The sequence below is a fragment of the Cyrtonyx montezumae genome, unplaced genomic scaffold (genome assembly GCF_038088225.1).
Source record: "Cyrtonyx montezumae isolate F1298 unplaced genomic scaffold, pur_monq_1.0 scaffold_16, whole genome shotgun sequence".
Lineage (NCBI taxonomy): Eukaryota > Metazoa > Chordata > Aves > Galliformes > Odontophoridae > Cyrtonyx > Cyrtonyx montezumae.
In genome coordinates this window covers 12,559,897-12,583,769 of record NW_027071892.1, presented here as the reverse complement: position 1 = coordinate 12,583,769, position 23,873 = coordinate 12,559,897, and the positions used below count along the sequence as shown (strand labels likewise).

At 44.6% G+C, this 23,873-nt stretch overlaps 3 protein-coding genes across 5 annotated transcripts in view; 1 reads left to right on the top strand and 2 right to left on the bottom strand.

Moving 5' to 3' along the window:
• Window positions 1–14,749, bottom strand: part of MAD1L1 (mitotic arrest deficient 1 like 1) — a 307,407-nt gene extending 292,658 nt beyond the window's left edge. The window contains exons 1-9 of one of the 3 annotated variants that reach the window (XM_065732905.1): window positions 14,710–14,749; window positions 13,385–13,538; window positions 12,281–12,421; window positions 10,415–10,594; window positions 9,953–10,077; window positions 9,208–9,289; window positions 7,582–7,712; window positions 7,252–7,366; window positions 5,967–6,028 (exon numbers count right to left, since the gene is read on the bottom strand). In XM_065732905.1, coding sequence (XP_065588977.1) covers window positions 5,967–6,028; window positions 7,252–7,366; window positions 7,582–7,712; window positions 9,208–9,289; window positions 9,953–10,077; window positions 10,415–10,594; window positions 12,281–12,421; window positions 13,385–13,534 — 986 coding nt within the window. In that variant the 5' untranslated portion in view covers window positions 13,535–13,538; window positions 14,710–14,749. Of the gene's footprint in view, window positions 1–5,966; window positions 6,029–7,251; window positions 7,367–7,581; window positions 7,713–9,207; window positions 9,290–9,952; window positions 10,078–10,414; window positions 10,595–12,280; window positions 12,422–13,384; window positions 13,539–14,077; window positions 14,162–14,709 lie in introns of those variants that run through there. The other 2 variants (XM_065732906.1, XM_065732907.1) reach the window with 2 other exon arrangements.
• A 701-nt stretch (window positions 14,750–15,450) lies between these two features.
• Window positions 15,451–17,387, bottom strand: MRM2 (mitochondrial rRNA methyltransferase 2). Its single transcript, XM_065732997.1, has 3 exons — window positions 17,368–17,387; window positions 16,449–16,786; window positions 15,451–16,221 (listed from the first exon to the last, which is right to left on the bottom strand). The coding sequence occupies exons 1-3, from the start codon at window positions 17,385–17,387 to the stop codon at window positions 15,797–15,799; spliced, it is 783 nt and encodes a 260-aa protein (XP_065589069.1). The 3' UTR covers window positions 15,451–15,796.
• A 103-nt stretch (window positions 17,388–17,490) lies between these two features.
• Window positions 17,491–20,096, top strand: NUDT1 (nudix hydrolase 1). Its single transcript, XM_065733062.1, has 3 exons — window positions 17,491–17,676; window positions 19,586–19,731; window positions 19,924–20,096. Exons 1-3 carry the CDS (start codon window positions 17,525–17,527, stop codon window positions 20,094–20,096), a joined length of 471 nt encoding a protein of 156 aa, XP_065589134.1. The 5' UTR covers window positions 17,491–17,524.
• The last annotated feature ends 3,777 nt before the right edge of the window (window positions 20,097–23,873 follow it).

The following is a 23,873-nucleotide window of genomic DNA, read 5'->3' as shown; positions in this document are numbered from 1 at the left end:
GCCCTATGCAAGCTGGGACAATACCATGTATTCTGATTCAAAAGAGTCAGTAGAAGCATTAAATGATTTTCCCCCTCCCTGCCCCAGAACATCAGTCCACTGTCACCTGCACTCGCAAAATAGAGTTCTTACCCCACAGCAGGGATCACCCCTCTTTAATTTTATTGCCCTCCAAACAGTTCCTCAAATTATTCCTCAACAAGATTAAGGGCATGCTAAACTACAACAGCCTTCTCTATCTCCAGAACACTGGAGCTGTGATCCTAAAAAGACAGTTTCTCTCTCACCCTTCAGAGACCTTTGAAACATAAAGACAGATGCATTGCTGAAGCAAGCTGGCTTACTTCTTAATCTCAGCCTCAGTGTGTCTGGGTATGGGTGCTGGCCCTTCCTTCACCCTCAAGACCTATTACGCTGAGATACTCAAATGGAAACAAAAGCATTAATGGCAACAAAGACCATTGGCATTTCTGAACATCAGAGAGGAGCACAGCGTTTTTTGAGAGAAATTCATACCAGGTAGAGAAGTGATATGGCAGATAACTTCACCCAGCATTTCAGTGAAGGACTGGCAGGAACAGACACAACACTCAGCAACCTCTGAAAACTGGAGTTTCAGATCTTGAAACGTTCTCTTTACCACACACAAAAAAACATTATATCAAGGAAATCTAAAACATAAGGCACTGCAGAAAGTTAAGAATAACGTACTTTCTAGCAGTATAGGATAACAAAGAGCAGAAGAGCTTATAACAATACTTCAACATATGCTGCATGTCACATTCAGCAAATAACAGTCTCCTCCATTATTTCCCTGTGTAAAGAATGATGGCTTAAGTAAACACACCATTACTGTAAGACAGCCACAGTTTGTTTTCTTGTCTTCTACCTTGTTTGCCAGACACGAAGGTCGCTGTCAGAACTGCTCAGGCACTTCTCCCTGAAGAAAATTTCAAGTGTTTCTAAAGTAATGTTTTACTCTTTTACACATACTAAGTCCTAAAAGCACAAAGCATCTAACACTCAGTTACAAATGAGCACAATGATTATCCTCATCATCCCTTCCAACCCCAGCTGCTCATTGCCACTTCCTCTGCCCCGCACTGGACCTACACAGGTACTTCCACAACCACACAGTAAATGTGATCAGGTACCTAATCTGGATGAAAGTTGATCCATTTTCTCTCCCTGATTATGTTTTGTTATACAAAACCACTTTTTCCATTTGCACTGCTCCAAGAACCAGAAAACACAAGGTGAGAACCTAAAACTAAACACACCTAAAACTTACACACACAGAATTTCAATTTCCTCATACCACACTAATTCTCATTTTCTCCTCCAATTAGGCATAGTTCTAAACAACAGATCCACCACTATGCAACCTAGATCAAAATGCCAAAAAGAACCCCACACCCAGAAATCAGTGTTTTAAGTTCAGTGCCAGTGGTCCAATGACAGCCAATATCGTGGTGACAAGAGACCAGGTGGCAACAACAGGCTGTTCCAATACAAGTACTTGCTTGACTGTACAATGATCGTGCCTTCATTATGACTTGACTGGAACTAGCAACAATAACCCCCCAGTCCTGCCCTGACTGCTTGCAGTTAATTAAGTATCCAGAAACGTACATTCAAATTCAAAGCAATTCAAATTACTTCAGCATGCACTGCTTTGTATATCTGTCAACAGTTGCTTTTTTTTTTTTAAACCAGCAACGACTTATTCATAATGGACATTCAGAGAAAGGTAAATTACTACCTTGTGAGAAAGGAGAAGATTATGAGCTTCATTCACTACTGCAAAGATATTCAATGCCTTGGATGGAAGAGAGTGCTAAGCATAGTTAATCACGATTAAAAAGGAAACTAGAGAACTCCAATATTCTCCCTTCCATTCACAGAAAAAAAAGAGCACTAATCTACCACTAAATGCAGAATCAAGGAATTTGATTCCCTTTTCCCTCCTCTCTCCTCCCCTCCCCCAACTCCAAGAGCAGAATGTGCATAGAAGGACTACCCGTACTGAGTGTAGCACCTGTGTAATTACAAATTACTTGCCACTTAATTAGACCCTTTCTTAGAGAGGAAATGCATACACATTCACACTATCTCCTCTTCCTAATTGGTCTCAGAGACTGCAGGAAGCTAGTCCCCAGGATCTGTCAGCCAGCCAGCCCACAGATGTTTCAGAAAGAAAACCAGGTCAGCATTAACAGGTTCACTTCTTTGGCTCTAGGCGACAGGTCAGCAGATCAGTGTCTGCTGCCTGCAGCTGGCAGGCTCCACTAAGTGAAAACAGTCCTTAAACATTGGCCTGAATTGCTGTCAAATCTGCACTTCTCTAGAGGCCCGGACAGCAAGCACACAAAACAGCCACACCAGCTCAACATGGTATCACTGATCCTAACTATATTCACCCTTGTAAACTGAAGGACAACTACAGGCGCTCCATAAACCCATGTTTTGTTAAACTTAAAGAGTCTCTCTGGGTCAGCCTTACACCACAGGCATCAGGGGCTTAAGATCTGTCCCCACTGTAACTGCATTAGATGCAATTCAGGAAGGTCCAGACCACGACCAGAGTCCCCGAGCGGCACAGAAAAGCCTACTCACACTGACACGAGTACCTCATACAGGAGCCTCACCCTTAATTTCCATACTGCATTCCATGACTCCTCAAAAAACTGACAGCTCATTTCTCACTCCTTTGCTTCACTGTGATGGTCATGTAAAAGAAAATAATTCTGAAGAGGAAATGAAGAATATGCTTCGTAGATATGAAGCTTACGCAGTTGGTTGAAAGAAAAGCTCTATCCTGTATGCCCTTAGGGAAATATGCTCAAAACTATGCTCAAACTTTTTCCATACTGTTGTATCTTACTAGCTTAAGTAGGAAAAGAAACTGGACGTTGAGACAGTAACTGCATGTAGGCAGCACTGACCGGTTTTCAGAAGGTTTGATAGCAGCAATGACAGGTTTTCATTGAACTAGCTGATGCATCTTAACGTTAACAGCTTGATGGGGTTTTTTTAGCCCAGGCTGAGCCTGCTAGCCTGAAGCAGAACAGTTTTCAGCAGCAGCAGGTGAAAGGATGCCATCTTGTGGGCGGTTTGTACACTGTCATCAAAATAAACCACCTGCCTTTCTTGGCGTACACTCCACAACTTCCCAGAAATATTTTTCCTGTTAAAATACATATTGCAGGTGGCAGTCAAGAGATCACATGGAAAACATCTCTCAGCTAGTTGTGTACCTCTAAGAAAATAACCAAGTCTGTCGAGAACTTCCTGATTCTTACCTGAAGGTGGTCAGTAACAACTACACAAACACCACACTATGAAGAAATACAAAATGTGTCAGCACAGCCTGGAGAAAGAGCACAGGATGCATGTTTTCACAGTGCTAAGTCTTCCCTAACAGCAGACTCCTACAATAGCCGTCTTCAAAGACTAAGATCAAAAATGAGCAGGACTTTCTACTCACAAAGCAAGAATTTCAAAACACGTTTCTTCCTTTTACAAACCTTACAGCAGGAATATCAAGCAACAGTGATACAAATGAGACCCAGAAATGTTCCCACAAAGCAAAGTTACCTCCAAGACAAAAGACAGAGCATGGGAAAGCAGGCAGTAAAAAAAGAAAAAAACAAGATATCAAAAGGACGTAATTGAAAGCAAAAAAGATGACATGGATTAATTGTGTGTGTATATGAACCACATGTAACTATGGCATGTATTACTTTCCTGTTTGGGTACAGTGCAGCTTACTATTATGTAATGCTTGGGTAAGGCAGGTATAATTCCACGGGCTGAAGAACACTGCAGATTAGCAGTGCAAACACACTTCTGTTTTAAAGCTAAAATGAATAAACTGTCATTATTTCCATGGTTTACAAGAGCAAGTGGAAAAGCCTGGGAACTTTCTGGGAGTACCTTCCCTCCCTGTAAGTACAGGAATCCAGAACTAAGAAACATAACATCAGACTTTGAGAAAACTGCTAATGAACATGATTTCAACCAAAGGTGAAGCACTATAAAACACCCAGCACTCATCTCCTTTGGGCAGCTTTGTAAGAGCTTAACAGTAGGATTACCACTCAACTCCTAAAAGAGGCAATTTCTTTCCAAGTGCTTTTCCATAAAATTAGACTCACAGATCTGATCATCAGCCAATGGGACAAAAAGCCCACTGGGACTAAGCAACCAGAGAACAGAACCACCAGGAGCAGACACAGAAGAAGCCCTGTGCAAGGGCTGGAGGAAACAAAAAAACATCCTCTCCTAAAATGCCACAGGCTTCACACAATTCCCTTCCATTTTCTGTACCAACAAAGAAAGTGGGAAGAAAACATGAAAACAGTAATGCACTCCTCTCCTTCATTATCTAGTTACTAGCAAACATATCACGTGGCTCTTTCGGACAACCATCCAAGTTGCTCTTGCTTTCTCCCTTTATGAGATGGGCAATTAACTTCTCAGGCTCTCTCCAGCAGCATACTGAAGGAAACAGCGTAGGACAATGGCCTCTCATCATCATCACCACAGTGCTGACTGAAAATGAACAGAATTCATGCTGAAACACATCTGAGCAACAGGAAAGGAAAAAAAAAGAGAAGTGAGAGGGGGTAATCACCCAGTTCTACTTGCTACAATTGCATGCAAAAGATGATTCCTCTCAAGAGCAATTCCCTTTTCTGTATGAGAAGATACCATTAATAGCACTAAACAATACGGCCCAATCAAAAACCTAACACTTTACAGTGAATATTCTGATTTTAAATGAAGGAGTTATTAGACTTCAACAAGCAGAATCACTTGGTTCCATTTCTCTCCCACTGTGAAATTACCTCATTAAACCTTTAACAGCTTGAGTTAAGTAAAAAGCTTTTACTCTACTGTCTGATGGAACAAGTTCTTTCGCAAGGATTCACACTTGTTCTGTGTGTTCTCTGCCATTGGAGATTTAGCCCAATTCTAATTTCACCTAAAAGCACATATCCTCATCAGAAGCAGAAGGGCATCTCAAGCACACTACCTACTTTCATACATCTAGAAGAGAATTCATTATCCTCATTAAACAGAAAACACTGAGAAAACTAAAGGGGCTTTCCCCTGTTGAACACAAGTGTCTTTTACACGAAGCAGTAACGTGCCCAAACCATAGGTGCATATCCAAACACTCCTGCTTCCAAATAATCCCTATTAGGCTGCAGGCATAACTCAGACACGTGTAATGAATGCAATAAACAAACAAGTGGTATAATTAGGTTTTGCAGTTCATGTTGCAGCTCAGAGCCTGAACCAGTATTAAATGTGACCTGTGCAATAATGATACCAAAAGAGCTCTTAAGCAAGAAGCATGGCTACTTCTAGCATAGTAACACAAATATTTAGGGAAGATAAAGCAATGCTGAATCATATTTCACACAAATGCATCATATCTATTCAGAGAACCTTCTGCAGTGGAAGAAAAAGATCACAAGATTCACCATTCATTATACTATGTACATACCAAAGACTTTAAAAAACCAGGCTCAAGGCTCCAGGGGTCAGAAAGACAGAACAAGAAGAGATGAGTTGTCTTACAAGATACCAGTTGGTGGTTATTCATTTTTTTTATTTTCCCTACTTATTAGGAGAAAAAGTTCATTTAATTTTTCCTATTAAGTTAGAAGAATCTCCACTAAACATGAACAAAGCTATATGGCAGAACTTCAAAGAACTCAAACCCAGCACCCAGAGACACTGATCATGTTGACTTGGTGAAAAAACATGTTTGTTCCCAAAGATATTTTATAGCAGGATGTATCTTATGTCTCTTTTCATAAATAATAAGTGGTATCAGAACAGCTTCTACCTAAAGAGATAGTGAGAAAGCATAACCACACACTTAGTTATTTGGGTACCTCAAGATGGAAGGTAAGTGTTCAAAAAGTTTTACCTCCAATGCAGTGATCACATACCTGATATTCAAGCCAGTGCTCTTGTCCAGTTTCTCCCAGCTTTTTAGTTTTCCCAGAAGTTTCTAAAGTATAAAACAAAGGAAAGTTAAGAGACGTGACAAAATGTTTCAACAGCTTGTTTTCCACATATTTTTCTGATAATTCTCCAGTCAAACTCAGTGTATCCTCTTTTCTGTCTATGGATCTCAATATCTTATCCAGCACTTCTGGGCTGCTGTTCTGCAGCTCCCACAGCCATCTTTCCAGGTACCATAGTTCTGTTATTCCTGAGTGGAACCCACGTCTTACTTCAGCACTTTTTATTATGCAGCTGTAATGCTATAATACAATGGAAAGCGCAGCAATGACAGCAGAGCAGCAAAGTTCCAGGCTGCAGCAAGCGAGGATTCACACAAACACAACAACAGAGGGGGCACATTAAAAACAGAAAGCTGCTTACCCTTGGAAGGCCTCAGGTAGGCAGGAATCTCCATCAAGACACCCTTACCTCCACTGCCAACCCTTATGTGAGGGCGGGGAAGGGGTGAACCCTGGCTCCACCCCTTGTGGTCACTCAGGTGCTTGCTTACTCACTGAGCTCCCCTGGGTTGGCCCTGCCTTCCCACCAGGTGCTCCATCACTGCTTCAGCCATGACTCAGCATTTCTGCTACACCTGTGAACACCTACCACTGTCCTAGACCTTGGTAAATTAGATTCTTGCAGAGGAAGAAAACCAGCTGAACACTCACTCACACTGCAATAGCTGAAACACCTAATTCTCTACCAATTTCCCCTATAGCTTCTGTATTGTTAGTCAGCACCAGAGCACATGATCTAAATTTGACCAGACACCAGTATAGCTCTGCAAATCAGTAAGTCTATACACTTAGGTTGATCTCTTAGCTTGGCAGAGGGTGGGATAGAATCGAGACCACTCTCCTCATCTGAAACCACACTCTGGCCTTGCTAGTACACAGGAAGCAATCCAAGAGGGTATCAAAGTTCTTACCAAACCCATGTTCAGTAACACTACAAGCTTAACGCTCACCCACTCCACCAAAAAATAAGATACAATAGCAAAGCCAAGAAGAACATTAAAAGGAGATTATTACAGACAAACTTCAGCTGCCTTTTTGTCGTTTGCTCTCACAGCTTCTCTCCTGTTGATATTTAAGCACATGAAAGCTAAGTTCATATTCACTACTTTGAACAAGTGTCTCAAGACAATGCAGGAAGAGCCTAGAACACAGGCTGGGCAACAAAGGAAAACCCTTTTTGCTCATCCAAATATTCTTAGCTCCTCACCTCATTCTCCAATTCAGCAGTCACTAACTGTGCTTGGATCTTCTCATAGCGCTCCAATTTTTTCTGGAGACCTTCTACTTCTTCTTTAAGCAATCCATTGTTTTCTTTCATTTCCCTGCAGTGAGAAGACAGGCAACAATTGAAAAGTCATGCAACTCAACCCATCCTCACAAACCTCCACATAATACATGCAATTACAAGGGATTAATATAACATTGTAGAGACATTGTGACATTCACCTGACTCACTTCTACGATCTTCACTGCAAAGTGCATAGTGCAATTGTAAGGATACAAGGTAACCCTGTCAACAACTGAACCCTTCTTTCACCTGAAGTACGCATTTTCCTCCCGAAGTTGTCGCAGCTCCCGCTCCATCTTTGGGAAACGGGCCAGCTCTGTCTTCATGTTCTTGACAATAACAGCATCATGTTCTTGCTGGGAGAACTTCAGCTCCAGATCCTGGAAGATAAGAGATAACAAGAGGACAGCAACGATTAACTTGGAACTCTTAATACTACATTACCTCTGTACTTATACACTTGAATCAATGAATGACTTGCACGAACAAACTTGGAACAGGCCTCAGTAGGTCACAAGGTCAAATCCACTTCTCAAAACAAGGATGACACACATTTGTTATGCTTCTAACACGTGGGCTAGCTTCTTCTCTACACCCTTCTCTTCACCCTAAGTTCCTAAGAAAAAAGCAATCTCAACCAATAAAACAACTTTATACTGATTAAGTCAAAACTTGGATTTTCCTGTCCTCTAACCCTCCATTATCTAAGTGTAAAGATGGACGCTTGGATAGTCTTAAAGAATCAAAAGAAATACAAACATTCACTTCAGCACTATGGCAAACAGTTTCTTTTGGAGGTAGGGGATATTTATTTAGAGGTGTAACATAGTCTGATGCCTTGTTTTCCCACCTTTCTTTTAACAACTCTGACTACAGAAGGAAGTCTCTCCTTGCAACCTCAGAATGAGCAATGAGCCTATCTTTCAGCATAACCTTACAGCAACTACAAGCAAAGTCATAACCAGCATCTGCTCAGAGCAAAGCAGCTCTGCCTTTTCCAGGAAGATAAAAAGCAAGTGGAGAAGACACTTCCACCAACACACACGGTAATTTGAAAGGGCATAAAATATCTACACTTACATTTTAGTGTGATTTTGAAAGCTTTGCAAGCAATTCAGTCTATAAAAAAAAGCTAACCCCAATTCCAGAGAAAGGATTTTCTGGGAAGCAGAAACTATAGCTGCTAGGTTAATCCTCTAACATTTGAGCAGGGAAAAAAGAAACAAAAAACCACAAGTTGCTCTAGAATACTAATGCACTGGGCTCAAGATCAAACAGAGCATTCATTCAGTCTGAGTAACAGATAAGGATGTGCTGTCTTTAGAGAAAGCATAGGTGTGAGAAGTCGGAACAGTTTTTTAGCTCAAAGCCTGTTCAGTGGCACCCACCCAAGACATAACCTGCTCAACAAGCTTTGGGGTTAATGGTTACCACAATCTCAGCAGTCAGAGAAACATATGCAGCTGGACAATCAGGAGACACCATTTTCAGCTACAGCTTCTTTTGGGCATTCAAGATGACTTATGAGGGTTGTCTGAGAGAGGACCACCACGCAGTCAAAGCACACACCCAGTAGCCCACCATGCAGCAACTGTGTGACTCAATAATTCAAGCAAGACAGGACATGGACTTTTCCTACTTGATATGACAAAGACAAGGCATGTCACAGTAGGGCTAAATGTAGGTAGTCTGGTCCACCCAACCAAATTAAGCCAGTTTCAGCTCTTGCAGACCATCAGATCATACTCCTAAAAGACAAACTGACCTTTTATTTCAGCAATGAATATATTTTCTTAAATGCTTCTGTTCCAACATGGAAGAAATTAAAAACATAAACCTTTTTTGATGTTTTTTATACAGACACCAACGTCTTACCTTAATCTTCTTTTCATATTCTGCCAGTAGGGACTGGCTTGCTTGCAATGTCTGGATTTGCTGAGTAGCCTCTTGCCATTTCCTATTAGACACAGACAAGAGAGATTCAGCACCCAGGAATCACGTACCAGGAAAAGACACACTGGTGAATCAGTGACACAAACATTTCCAAACATCACTAACAAAGTATACAGTACTGTTATGTAAGAGTGTCTCACACTCTCATCATCTTCCCCTAATTCAGAGTAAAGAAATTGATATTGTTTGTCTAAAAAGATGCATCTTGAGGAATATCCAAAAAAAAGTCACTCCACTTCTACTCTGAAATGAATAAATATTTACACACAGAACATAATAAGGAAAAAACAAGGAAAGCAAAGAAAAAACACTCATATCTTTCAAGTACCCTTCACCTATGATTTATGGCTCGACATTTTTGTTCTGTTCAGTCTACAAAATTCAGATCAGCCCTTCCCACCCACCTGCCTTCTGTTAACTCTCCAGTATGAACATGAAACATCACTGAGAGAGATTTTAAACTTGAGTATTTTTTTCCTCAAGGTAGAAATAAATTTCTCCTCAGAGCTACTTTCAAACAACACTTATAACCTGCACATCCAGTTCAAAGAATCCCTTTGAAGAGTGGAAATCAAACAGTGCTGAAAGCTTTTTGAGTGACAACAGCTGCATAAGACTGAAGTTTTGTTTGCTTTTTTCTCCTCATAGTTATTCATCCTCCGCTTACTTATGCTGAACATCCAGCTGTTCCATCAGCTCTTGCTTCTGTGAGTCTTGGCTTGTCATCTGCATCTCTTGATTCATTATATTCCATTGTAGTTCAGATATTTTCCCTTTTAATACAGTGATTGTCTGCATTAGTGGGAATAAAGAATAAACTGGAGATTATGGATTGTAATACACAGAAGTCACATCCAACTAATGATTCCAAAGAACGATTTGGGAGCATACACTGTAAGAAACTCTAGTCTCATCCATACTACAGTTCCCCCAGTGCCCCCAAACTCCTTCCATCTTACTATCTCCATCATTTCCTGTGTTCTTTATTCCAAGCTGTATAATGTGACATCTAAACCCAGATGTGTTATCTAGCAATACACCTCTCTGCAATTCAAAGAGGCCATTTTCCATTCACAACTGAAAAGACACCTGAATCTGTGAACGGATAAGAGTATTATTCTGTTCTTACTTCATTAGCTTCAGCTAATTTGCTCTCCTTCTCTTGCAGTTTCTTACTCATCGTCTCCATACTCTTCTTATAGGATTTGTTCATCTCCATTTGCTCTTTCAGTTTATTTTCAGTTTCCATTTCTCTTTCCTGATACTGCTTTATGCGTGTGAGCAGCTCCTGGTTACGGTCAGCCTCTCGCTTGCAAAGAAGAAAAACACACAAAAAAAAGACATAAAAGTAGCACAAAGGTGAAGCCCTTTTTGCCTCTCTCCCCTCTGCAGTCACCACAGCATCACCACGAAGCCACATTTCCAACACCAATAGCTTTTAACCCTTCCACTAGGGAGGGCAGGATCAGCAACTCAACGTCAAGGAAATACCTGCAGCAACAAAGCTTGAAAATGGAGAGTGTTCCTCTGTCTGTTAGAGGCGTGAATCCTGGAATACAGACACGGCCTCACAGACGCTGCTGCACACTGCTCAGCACATCAGAGACAAAAACATTTGATGCTCTGATTTAAAATTGAGCCACACTTAGCAAATGTGCTTTTAGAACCTCAGACCTCAGCAGCTGGGTTAATAAGACTAACTTTCCTCTTCAACTTCTGGCAACTGTATGAGGCTATTGAATAAAAAGCAACAGGGCTTAAATGCACAGCGTTATCAATGAGCACAATAAACATCTCTGCACTCTGACAATCTTTCATACACCTGTTCAGTTTTTTCCTTTCCACAAATTGATTAATGCTCATTTGAAAAATCTGCAGTAAATTGCTTTGCTAATCAAACCAAATCGAGACATGGATTTACATAGTAAGTAAGGATTATGCAAAGCAATACAAGCTTCCTAAAACCTTCATCCACATGACTCAAAAAACACAGAATCTGAGCAGGGTGATTACCACAGTGCTGGATTAGTGCTGCTCCCTATTCTGCATTAGTATTTCAAGGGTTTCTGTGACTGACTCAGCTCGATTCCAGTTTGAACTCTTCATGGCTTAATCCTAAATCACCTGACTTCAACAGGAATGAAGACTTGAGTCACTGACTCACTGTTTCACAGCCACACACTAAATCCATCACCCAGCACTCTTAAAATACAACAAAACATGCTTAAAATAGATCACTTTAAATAATCAGCTGCATGTAAGTCCTTTATTACAGTACAGCACCCACAGCTCTACTGCCACTTTCAGTGATGAAGTTAAGCAAACATATATGAGCATAAAACCAGAAACCAAGAAAAGCTATTAGTCCCTGAGTGAGGCTCACAGTCTTATCAATGCAAGCTCTCTTGTGTGACAGTGCACGGTTGGCACTGCTGCCATTGCAATTAAATTACAGTCACACAAACTAAGCCCCTGCAATTGTGCCAGCAAAAGTTTAAATTCATTTTGGAGAAAACCACTTCAACATTTCTGGGAGAAACAAAGAAATCCATCTTTGTTATTGCTACCCACGACAATTTCAATGCTATGAAAACAAAACCTAGTGATCAGATCATCAGAATGCTCATTGATCAAACAAGGTTCTGATGTCCACAGTGCATTTGTGCACATCAGCAAGCAGCAAAATGCACCCACACTGTGTGCTTTTCATGAGCTAATCTGTAGTAATGACTTAAGTCTTGCTCTGAAGACTGAGTGTTCATTAGCAGCTGGAAAGTGCCATGCTTGCTCCTGGACTGCATTTTTTAGTCTAGTTTCATCCAAAAAGAGCCTGGTATACACATACAGAGCAAACCATACACTGCAAACCAAAGCACAGCATGTGAGAACAGCCAGAAGCATTTCCCTGATCCAAACTGAAACAGCAGCATAGAAGCACTGCATATGTTCTGACTCAGACCCATGGTAACAAACCATCTGCAGGTGTCATACTTACCTCATAGTTCCTGGCATTAGTGTTAGCTGCCTTCTCCAGCTCGATGCGAGCCCGTTTGTGGCTAAGCTCCATCTGCATCTTCTCCCGTTCCACCTGCAGGAGCTGTGATTTGGAATGGATCTGCCCAGCTTGTTCTTCCAACTAGTCAGTAATACATGAAGAGGGACAGTACACATCAACAGCTCTGCAGTAATACTGTTACCCCCTACTCTGCACCATCCAGCTGATAGTTGCATAGCATTTTACAAACTAATAGGCAGTTGTCACCACATTTGTGGTACTTGTCCTCTCACACCAGCTGTGGATCAGGAAACCAAGGCCAAGAGCTAAACTACACGCCCAGGAACCTGAATCAAACCAGAGTTAGCTGGAAGGAAGGAAATGAAATTCTGAATTCAAATTCACAATTTCTCATTCCATTTTTGAGGTAATTTATCTGACAAAATCTACTTCTCTGTCTAAAAAAAAAACTTAATTACAAACTCCCCAAGCATTCTGAAATTAACAGCAGCTAACAATAAGCAGAGATCAGGCACCTCAATAAATGTAACAGTGGAGCAAAACGATGTTTGTTTGTTTTTTCTATGACCTGCTACAATATGACACTTCAGATTAAGTGACCTTACAACACAGACAATATTACAAGAACACCTCTCTTCTGAGCAGTGTATGTTTGACACATCAGTAGTAGAGGCAGCACAACCAGAGATGCACCACAGACAAAAATTTCACACATTTTCAGTACTTTCAATATTCCAAATGTACAGTGCTATTATATTAGAGCCAGTAAGCTCAAACCTACCTAGAAATGATATCAACATACAGAAACTTTACTGCAGCATAACAGACAGAGCTTACAATGAGAGATGTAAACCTATGACATGCTTTAAGAGCAGAAGGTAGCTTGCAAGAAAAGTCAAAATTAACAAGTACAAAGATTCTAGAACATTCTCAGAAAACAAATCTCCATTAACGAGCATGGATAAGCAGCAACGTTATAAAGAATGGTCATATCTTGATAAAATCAACCCTGATGCTTAACGCAAAGGAGGCTGCAGCCATACTGAAGAGACGGCCGGCACCAAAAAGCTGAGGACGCCTCACCTGCACCCTCTGCTGGTACTGAACCTGCAAGGAGCTCTGAGACGATGCTGGCACAGCCTGCCCGGACACCCCCTCCATGTGCCGTGAAATGAAGTTGTTGAAGGATCTCAGGGTGGAGAAGACGGTGGTATTACCTTCCAAGTCCTCCATAGCTCTGGAATTGCACACCAAGTTATCAGTGAAGCATAGAGAGCAGTCTATAGCATACTGATGCTCTACTAAAATAAGATGCATTGCTACCCTGAGATAACACAAAACACAAGATTTTCCACTTTACAGGGTACAGAATCTAACCTGCCTGGTACTGCTGGGATCACTCAAACCAGAAAACACCACACAACAATTGCAGATCTCCAGAATGAGAAGTTGAAGCAAGAAAGCCTGTTCTCCACTTAGTGTTATAGCCAAAATAGTTCTCCTGTATTTAAATATATTCCCCTGAATCTCTGCTAATTAACATACAAGCAGAAGTTGTGTTAAGTTACACCAAATGGAGTTTTCCCTTCCTCTGTGGACAAGATATCTTAAGAGATGCAAGTTAACACTGCAGGACAGCAAGCTCTACAGCTCATAACACAAAAGAACTTGTTGCTCTGCCCCCAAACATCTTAAGGGTTGAGGCAGGAGGAGAATTAATCCCACACAAGCAGCAAGCTCTGATTCTGGTTTCCAAAAAGCACTCTGGTATCTAACCTTCAACAAGCCCCACCAATCCAAGACCACTTCCATTAGCAAACTGCAGCTCCTCATTCACACAGAAGCTCCTGCAAAGTCTTCATTCAGATTTGCAGAAGTACTAAATGGCCAAACATGCATCTATGCTGGAGGTCAGAGAGGCTGGCAAGGCGTCTGGGGAAGCTTTAAGGGAATCCCTCTGGCACTGCAAGCCCCGTGAGTCCCAGAAGCAGCAAAGGAGGTTCAGAGCCGGGAAAGGCAGCGGGACTGCCAAGGGCACACAGCAGCAGCCGATCAGGGCTGACCCCAGGGCCACGGACTCACAGCAATAAGAGCAGCACTCTTTGGACTCACATCGCCACAAAAAGCCGACGCAACAGAAGCAGGCTGGGAAGAGGTCAACCAAACCCCAAACGATTTATCTGAAATAAGCGCTACGTTCCCACGCGCGAATGAGGGGGCACTGCCAACAGGTGACGGGCTGCCATTCAACACCGGGGGCGGGGAGAACGGGGACAGCGCTAACAACCACAGCCGGGGCCGTCCTGCCTGCTCGCTGCAGAACACCGCTTTTGGTTTTATTTTTGTGCAGTTCAGCCGCTCGCAATAACCCCAACCCTCCATCCTTCCCTCCTCCCGCCCGCACTCACCGCCGCTGCCCCGCTTGGATCTCCCTCCTCGCCCCGCCGCCGAGATCTCACGGGAAGTCGCGCCCACCTCTCGCGAGAGCACCGGCCCGCGCCGCCGTAATGACGGGACGACGCGCGCATCTCCTGTCCGTACCGTAATGCGCGGCCGCGGGCAGACGTGCGGAGATTGAGAACACAAAGTTCATAGCGGTTCCCATCACAGCAGTGCTGCTGAGCGGGAAAGACATCGCTTCCAGACGGTGACTGAACCCGTTACTGCACACAGAGCTCAGTCACAGCTCTGTCAGTCATTCTGCCTGTCTGGGCTCCAGGAAAATCTGGTCATTTTGCCTCATAAGCATTACTGCTCGAGCATAAAGCATTACTGAAAACGTGGGCAGGAATGACCTCCTCAGCTGTGAGGCCGCTGCCCTGCTGTCACCGACTGCACTTAGGAACACAGTGAAGATAACCTGTATCTTCAGGAGATGCAGCAATGCCATCGGCTGAATGCTCCGGGGCCAGAGCCAGGCTTTGGCAACGTCTGTGTTAGAGACTGAACACGACAGGGCAAATTCTGACATGCACAAAAACACTGCTTCTACATCTGCTAATAAATTACATCAGCTTTTAAGAAAGATGAGGAAGAAATATATTGGCTCAGCCCCCCTGACTGTCCCTCCTCCCCCCCAGTTCTGGTTAGTCTCAAATCCAACAGCATTAGAAAGGCAATGATTTTCAAGCACACGTTAAGAACTCATATAATCACTGCTTTATTTTCATTTCCATTACAATAGCCCCAGAGGTTGCCTTGCAGATTATTCCTCTCCTTTTCCGACTGTTTTCTCCACAGGTGTGAAGCTAGATTGGATGTCTCTGCTCGTGCAATTAATGGATAAACTCAGTGGGGCACCACCCTGGTTTCATTCTCACATCTGAAAAGCACGATGTACTCTGTGAGAACGGCCGCAGGTTTTCTGAGGCTGTTCTCAACAATCTAACAGTTGGTGGGGATCTCCACGCTGGGGGGTTTTCTTTAAGCTCGTGCCACACTCAGATTTCCAATCTGTCTCTGATCACCTGTTTGATGATCCGTACTTCCCAGCTTTCACTTCCCTTTGTACAGCCTTGCCAAGTAATAAGATTCGGACGAGTCCTTCCGGCTGGCCTGTGGCTTTATAGTTCTCACCTCTTGGAACAGCTCCTTCAGTTTGTTTTGAAGAACACGGGACTCGTGTCCATCCCAGAACTTACACAGCACTGTTCCTTTCCGTTTTAAAATACTCTCAGACAGACTCACAAGGCCTAAACACAACGTGATCAGCTTCTGGTGATCCAGCTCCTTAATGCCTGTTGCGTTAGGTGCCATGTCGCTCAGGATAACATCCACCTTCTCTGCAGGAAGCAGATTCTGGATCGCCCTCTGTGTGCTTGGGTCTGTAATGTCTGCCTGCGACAAGAAGACTGCGCCTTCCAGCGGGGAAATCCGGAGCAGGTCCACTCCGAGGACAAAGCCAGTGGGGGCAGCAGGATCTAGGTGGTAAGAACGAATATCACATCGAATGCTCACTGTAATGGCTGAAAACAACCTGCGTACACATCCAGGGAACAAAAACTTATCACCATCTGCCACAAACAGCCTGCCTGTCCTTCCACAACTGGTTTGCCGCATGCAGTGACACGGTCTGCTATCAGCATTTATGGCGTTAAAACCCTGTTACTTTGGAAGCCCGTCCCAAAAGCCAAACATGTGCACTTACCAGTACCTAAGGCATTGACCCTCTCTACAGCAACCTGACTCCAAGCACCAGGAGCTGCTCCACAGTCAAGAACAGAAAGTCCCGGGCGGAGAATATGAAGCTTGTCATCTATTTCCAATAACTTGAAGGCGCTCCGGCAACGGTAACGCTGCTGTCTCGCTGCCTTGACGTAGGGATCCCTCCACTGCCGCTCCAACCACCAGTTCTCCGTGGCAGTTCTCTTCTTCGGGAGCCTCCCTGTGCCGTGCAGACAGCAGTGCTGCAGAGGAAGGCTCGCCAAGCTCTGCCAGCTGCCAGGAGGAAAGGTGGCAGTCAGGGCACGGATGCCGGGGACACTTCTGAAGCGCACACTGATTCGTTTTTATCCTGAACGCGGCTCCCCCCATTTATCACCACCACGCTCACCGAAAGCCTCAACGTTTCAGATTCACAACGAGAAGAGCCATAATGGGGATTAAGACCTCAGTGGTTTCTCGTGAATAAAAGGGGGATCTCATTGCTGGAGAGCTGTGCGGTTCCACTCCGGTGTTACACGTTCACGATGCAGACGGGCAGTGAACGAACCCGAGCAGGGCACAGCCGTGCCGTGGGGCTGGGCACCCTGTGTGCCAGCAGGGGGCTGGGGAACGTCCTCACAACCAACTCACGAAGCCAGGCGCGGTGTCAGAGCAAAGAAAGACGCCCGCACGGCACCATCCCGCGACAGGCATTTTAAAGCCGAGGATCCATCGCGTTTTAAGGGGAACTGCGGCGCTCACTTCAAGAAGTGACAGCACCAGCTCAGATCGCGAATCCGTCCCGTGTCAGAGAGGGCTCGCGAGGCACAAATCCGAACCCCGCAGCCGAGAGCGGCCCGTCCCAGCGCTGCCTCACCCGCACCCCTCCCCCCGCAGCTCCGCGCCCGGCTCCCCGCACGCACCGCACGCCGTGCCACGCCATGGCGACCGCCGCCTCCGAGCCCGCGCTGAGGCGGAGCTGAGGGCGGTCCTACGGCGGCTGAAACGCGGCCGCCGCCGGGATCCGATTCGCGAGGGGAGAGCGGTGCGTGAGGGGCCCCGCGGTTCCTCGGCCGCCTCATGGCCGCGCGCAGGATCTTCACGCTCGTGCTCGTGGTGCAGCCGCCCCGCGTCCTCCTGGGCAGGAAGAAGCGCGGGTTCGGGGCCGGGCTCTGGAACGGCTTCGGGGGAAAGGTGCAGCCCGGGGAGAGCATCGAGGACGCGGCGCGAAGGTGAGGCCCTGAAAGGCGTCGTACGGAAGCTGAATTGCATCGCTGGTGCTCCGTCGGAAGGACGCGGTGTTGCGATGCTTTGAGGTGGCACTGTAGCATCTCCTCGTTTCCCTGCGTGGGGGTGTTTTTAAGTCCTAACGCCGAGTTAGGCACCGAGTTGCAGAGTTACGGTACCGTTTTAGGAGTTTTAGCGGTGCTTCGCTGCAGGACCGCGTGCGCTTTGCTCACTGAAGTGGAACAGCGCGTCCTTCCTCGTTGTTCACGTTTGCAGATACGAAGCCACACTTTGCCCCCTCCTTGCTTTGTGGCTTATCCCCACATTTACCTTTGCACCTGCAGGAAGTTTAATGCTGCTCAGCACATCCCTAACAGCTTTGGCACTGCTCAAACTCCTCAGCTGTGCTGCTGCAACCGCCAGAGCTCTGCGGTGAGAGCATCAGGGGCCAGAAGAGGCCTCTGTGTATGTGTGCGGTGGAGCACCGGGTTAACAAAGCTGCTGATGCCACTGTGTCTGTCCATACAATTTGTCAGCTCTGAGTAGAGGGTGGGAGATCTGTCTCACTACTTAAATCAAGCCTTCATTTGCTCGTGTTGTCAGCGAGTATGGTGGGAAAGGATTTCATTCATTTAGAATGTGATTGCCTACACGCAGGTCTGTCTGTGGAGCTTTAATCCCCACGAGGCGCTACGTGGAAGAAGCTGCAGCAGTCTCAGTGCAACGTGCCACAGCAGAAGCAATGCCTGCTGTGCACTGTGACACAGCCCAATCTGCAGCTCCTCACTGCAGGGTCATACCCTGACTGCTGCTCAGGTCAGCTGAGGAGGAGCAGTCCTCAGAGGCAGGGCATTTTTGTTCCAGTTTTCTATCTACTGTAACATTTCCATTTGCTATATACAGAGCCCAACAGCTCACAGATTAATTACTTAATAAACCACAGCAGTGCTTTTTATCCCGGCCTGTGAAATGAGGCTTTTAGCTTTGTTGGTTGAAAACTGCTTCTATTTTAGACGTGGTTTTTCAGGAATGCCAAGTGTACAACTACATTAATTATTATCCTTATCTGAAGATAGTTCTAAGTATCCCTTACCTTTGTACAGTAGAACAACCAGGACAGATTTCAAGGCCACTTAGCAGCAGGTTTAAAAAGAAAAAGAAAAAAAAAAAAGCCATGAGTGTGTGGCATAGGCAAAAAAATGACCAAAAAAATGACCTGAAGTGCTTCACGTGGCCACACGATGGGAGGCCTTGAAGAGCTGCCTGGCAACTCACACTGCTCTCAAAGACTTGTCTCCCAGCCTCTCTTATACATTGAATATACTTTGAGGAGCAGAAACTGAAGTTTTGCACAATTATTTTGTGGTTTTGATACAGCTTTTGAGTGTATAGTATTACTTAAGTAAGCTTCACTTTGCCTCAGGAGCTGATGTTTGTAGCAGCATGGATGAGATGTTCTAGCATTCCTTATCCATCACCACAGTTCTAAAAGCTTTAGCATGAAGTTAGCAGAGCCTTTTGCTTGTCTAAACAAAACAGAGCTCCTAAGCCACATCCAGCCCCAGCCTTAATACATGCGTTAGCCCATTTCTAAGCAACCTCAGGAAAGACCGATTCTCTTGCAGAGAATGTAACCTCTCCCAGGTCCTCTGTTTTTGTGAATCCTCCCCCTCTAACAGTCCTTTCCCACAGCCTCTTTAGGATGCTGAGACAACTCGTAAGCCAGTCTGACATTGCTCCTGTCTGGTATGAGCAGGCTTCATGGTTTGATGTGAGGCAGAACTCTGCTCTGCTACAGCACAGCTGTCACCTGCAATTCACAGGAGGAGCTCTTAACATAATGTAAAGCTTATGACTGCTTTTTTTGTTCTCCCACTGCTTGCTCTCCTGTAAGGACACCTGTTTCTCATGCAGGGAGCTCCTGGAAGAGAGTGGGCTGACTGTGGACACCTTGCAGAAAATGGGGGAGATCACTTTTGAATTCATTGGCAACTCTGAACTCATGGAAGTTCACGTTTTCCGAGCGGATCACTTTCACGGGGAGCCAAAGGAGAGCGATGGTAGGTAGCTCGTGGAGCTGCAAGTGTGTTTTCTTTTGAAGTGCACTGCTCACAGATAAATGCAGAACTGCTCCTACAGAAATCCTGGAGCAAGGAGCAGCAGTAACCCAGAGCTGATTGTTGATAGTGTCAAATTCCAGGCAGCAAGTAAGCAGGAGAAAATTTCATCCCTAACTGTTTTATCCCCACCAGAAATGCAGCCTCAGTGGTACCAGCTGGATGAGGTGCCATTCAAACAGATGTGGCCAGATGACATCTACTGGTTTCCCTTGGTGCTTCAGAGAAAGCTGTTTCGTGGCTATTTTAAGTTCCAAGACCAAGACACCATTGTGGAGCACACCCTGAAGGAAGTGGAGGAATTTTAAGAGGAAGGCAGAAGCGTTTGTTCCACGTACTGTACTGCTGCCCACGTTGGGTTGGGACACCATGAGTGCTTACTGGGAGCTCCTTTCTCAGCTCTGCAGCAAGAGGCTCACTGCCAGGTCATGGGAAGTAAAGAAAATGAGGGGGTTTCTTAGAGCAGAAATAAACACACTGAGAATTTCCATGGTGTGAAGTCCCTGATGGTGATGTGTTTAGTGGTTACTTGCTGACAGCTCCTAGGAACTTGTGGTTAACCCTTTCTTTCTCAGGTTGTTCATGTATTGGGCTTTTCCCTCATGGCTGGGAACACTTTCTAAACATTAAAAATATTTTCTAGTAAAAGCATCTGTTGTCCCATTGTAAACTTCTGTTTCCAGATGGCTAAAGGGCATCTCAGAAAGCTGTTCCTCCCCCAGAAACATTAAGGGTACTGTGTTTCTCAGACTTCCCAGCAGAAGCTATGGAGCATCTTCTCCGTGCCAGCCTTTCTGTAGCTCCATATTCAGTATTACTTGCCAGGAGAAAGCAAGGCTTGCTAAGTGCTCTGAGAGCCCTTGGAGAAGCTCAGAGCTCCTTTCAGCTTCTCCAGCTGAAATTAGGAATTAAAGAAGACAACATCAAAGGCAGATGTCTTGTTTGAGCCCTGCTTTCAGCCCTGGAGTTCCTGCTCTGAACCTGGCTACACAGACAGGTAGAAGTACTCAGAACAAACCCCCCCCTTTTCAACAGCTCCATGCTACAAAGTGCAGCTCCCCCACGGTTGCAGGCTGTGACCTTTAGCTCTCAGGTCGGCCCCACTCAGAACAGTGGACAGCAAAAGATAGATCACACTCTGCTGGAAATATCACATATGGAACTTTATAGAAGGTCTTTTGTTTTCTTTAAACGTTTTTACAAACACACGTAACAGAATCTTGGAATGTCATATAGGATCTGTAAACATTTCCTGTCTACCAGCTGTAGTAATAGGTCTTTTAATTCCTGCATTTGGATAAAGTGCTTCATACATAAGGCTATTTGAGCAAAGCAAAGATACAGGATACTCCAGGCAGGCAAAACTGATACCCTCTGAACAAGATTGTTCCTTCTCATCTCCCAGCAATTCTGAGTAATTTATGCCAACAAAAAACATCCTGCTTCATGTGCTCCATAAGCCACAGCTCAGACTTAAAGGATAAGAGTTAACTATCTTACACTTATTTTTTCCTTTTGTGCTGCACAATGACTTCTTTACAAAGCTTTTGATACTCACCTGTGTTTCTGATGTAGCAGTATGAGTTTCTGGCTGTTCTAGTTCAGAGAACGGCTTGAGGCAAGGAAGGGAGAGAAAGTGAGCTCAAGGAGGTTAGGTTGTTAGTAATGGGATGTAAAACCTTTCTGCATGGTAGGAAAGGGAGTGACTGGCAGCTGATTCCTCTTCCGTTATCCCAATTTATTTCCTGGAAGAAACTATAAATCAAGAGTGAAGAAATTGCTTTCTCTTGCTCTGGGAAGGTGGATAAGGAGAGATCAAGCATGGCTCAGGCCTGCACTTGCATTTGCTATCCCCTGTTCTGCAGTCAGCTCAATCCTTTTGTGAAGATGCTTTCACCAGCACTGAGTTTTAGCTCATGACAAAGAGTAGTGACTATTGCTTATGCTGCAAGTGTGGAGACTGCTAGTAGTTCTTGTAGGAGCAGCAGAAAGTGAAGACCATGAATCAGCCTGTTAAAAATGCCAGGAATTACACCCCTGTGCGATCAGAGTAGAAGAGTAAAAGCACTGGAATGCAGCAAGGCACTGTTGAAAACATGTTACGAAGAGCAACTTTCAAAGAAGAAGGAAAGAAGCAAAGATGAAGGTTGTATTGTAAATCTTGTCATTTGGACACCTTTCCAACACAGAATTGGTCAATCTGCATGGTGCCAGGCACAGCTGGGAGCTTAGCAGTGACAAAAACATACAGCCCTTCTGATAAGACATTTTCCCACGTCCCCACTGTTTACTGCCCTGATACCTCCATGATATTTGAGACACAAAGACTGGAGGCCTTTTTGATCAGTTCTTCTAAAGATGAGAGAGTCACCACGAGCTCAAGCACTACACAGAAAGCTTCCACCCAAGAAGGCACATTAACTCTTTGGCACGACACCTTACAGGAACAGCAGTACTTGGATGGGCAGCACATGCTCTTCAGTTACTCTTATGATTTGCTCAGTGCTTATTGCAATCTACCCAGCTACAGCAACGGAAGCAACTGAAGTCTTGTTCTCACCCTTGTAGACAGAGTTCCCTGCAGTAGACAACAGCACAGAGGTAACCAGTTCTGCCTCCTGAGCACTGTAAGTGGGGCAGATAGAAACTGAAGTCAAATCAGGTGACTGCATTCCTCTGCTGCATTCCTCTTAGAACAAGGAAGCTGTGCTCTACAGGTCTGACACATCTCAACAGGACCAAAAGAGTGAAGAAACCCCTCAGCTACTGAAGTGAATACGATACTGCTGTTGGCACATGGTCAGCCTCCCAAACTGAAGGTTTGAAAATGAAGGGTTGTATGAAACACAGCGTGCACGCGGTCAGGAGCGAGACAGGAGCCTGACAGCCTGGTATGAAATGAACTCTGGAAAGGCCATGAGCTGACCCAGCTTTGAGAATGCCAGGCTTTTGCTGTCAAAATACTAGGTGAATAAAGGAAAAAAAAAAAGGCAAAACAAGAAAATCCCACCCCAAAACCCTGCTTTCTCTACAGAAGCATAATTCTGATTTCTTTAGAGGTTGTGGGACCTGTGGTATTCTGTACATCTGAATTAGAGAACTCTTGCTTAGAAGAACAGCAAACTCCATTTTGTTTGTGGGCTTTTTGTTTTGCTTTTAAGATCTGAAATAACACCTTTTTTTCCCCCCTCACTGAAAAGTGCAACATTTCATCCCAGAGAACTTGCAAAGCACCAGCTCCCAGAACACACCCCAGTCCCACACAGCACAGGAGGTATCAGATCCTCCAAAGCATACAGCATTTGCTTGGTTTGACTGCTCACCACATCAGCAAACAAAGCTCAACAAAAGAGGACGTGTACTAAGACAAAACAATCCCTGTGTGTAAGCAGCCAGCACCTTCTAAAGGTGGTAGGAAAGAGGTCAGGAACACGGTTAGATGCGTTTTTACACTTACTATGTTCCTAGGACAAGCAGGGGAGGGGGAAAAGAACCCAACCCTAAACGCCCCTCGAGTGCCATTCTTGAGATGAGGTCTTATTTGCTATTACACTGTAGAAACATTTCCCTCCCCAGGCAGTTGGGCTCTGGATTGTGAACAGAATCTCTTCTGCATTGCTTTGGAAATCTTCAGGAGAGATGTGACACAGCCATCAGCAGTTAATGGACCAGGCCACTGCACGGGAGGAAAGACTCAGGAGAGAGTTAATTTCTGAACTGCTATAAAAAGCTTTGATAGTGTATTCTGAACATGGCTGTTAAACAAGACACCCTGCACGCTCCTTAAGGCCCAGCACCCCTGAACTTCACCCACATTAAGTGCAGCTTCCCACACACTGAGGGCAAACAGGGATACGAAACCAGGCAAATAGCTTATTATCTTGCTCTTGAAGAACCTAACCCATAATTTCCACCTGGTTGAGGAAGACCTCATGTTGTATTTAATTTTCTAAATAAAAGACACGCATAAAAAAAAGCCTTTTGTGATGGGAAGATTGCAATCATTTCCTGCTACTGAGGAAGTTCCCCAAAGGGAAAATACTTTAACAGTTCCAGTTTAAGAGTGAGCGCTCACCCATGATAAC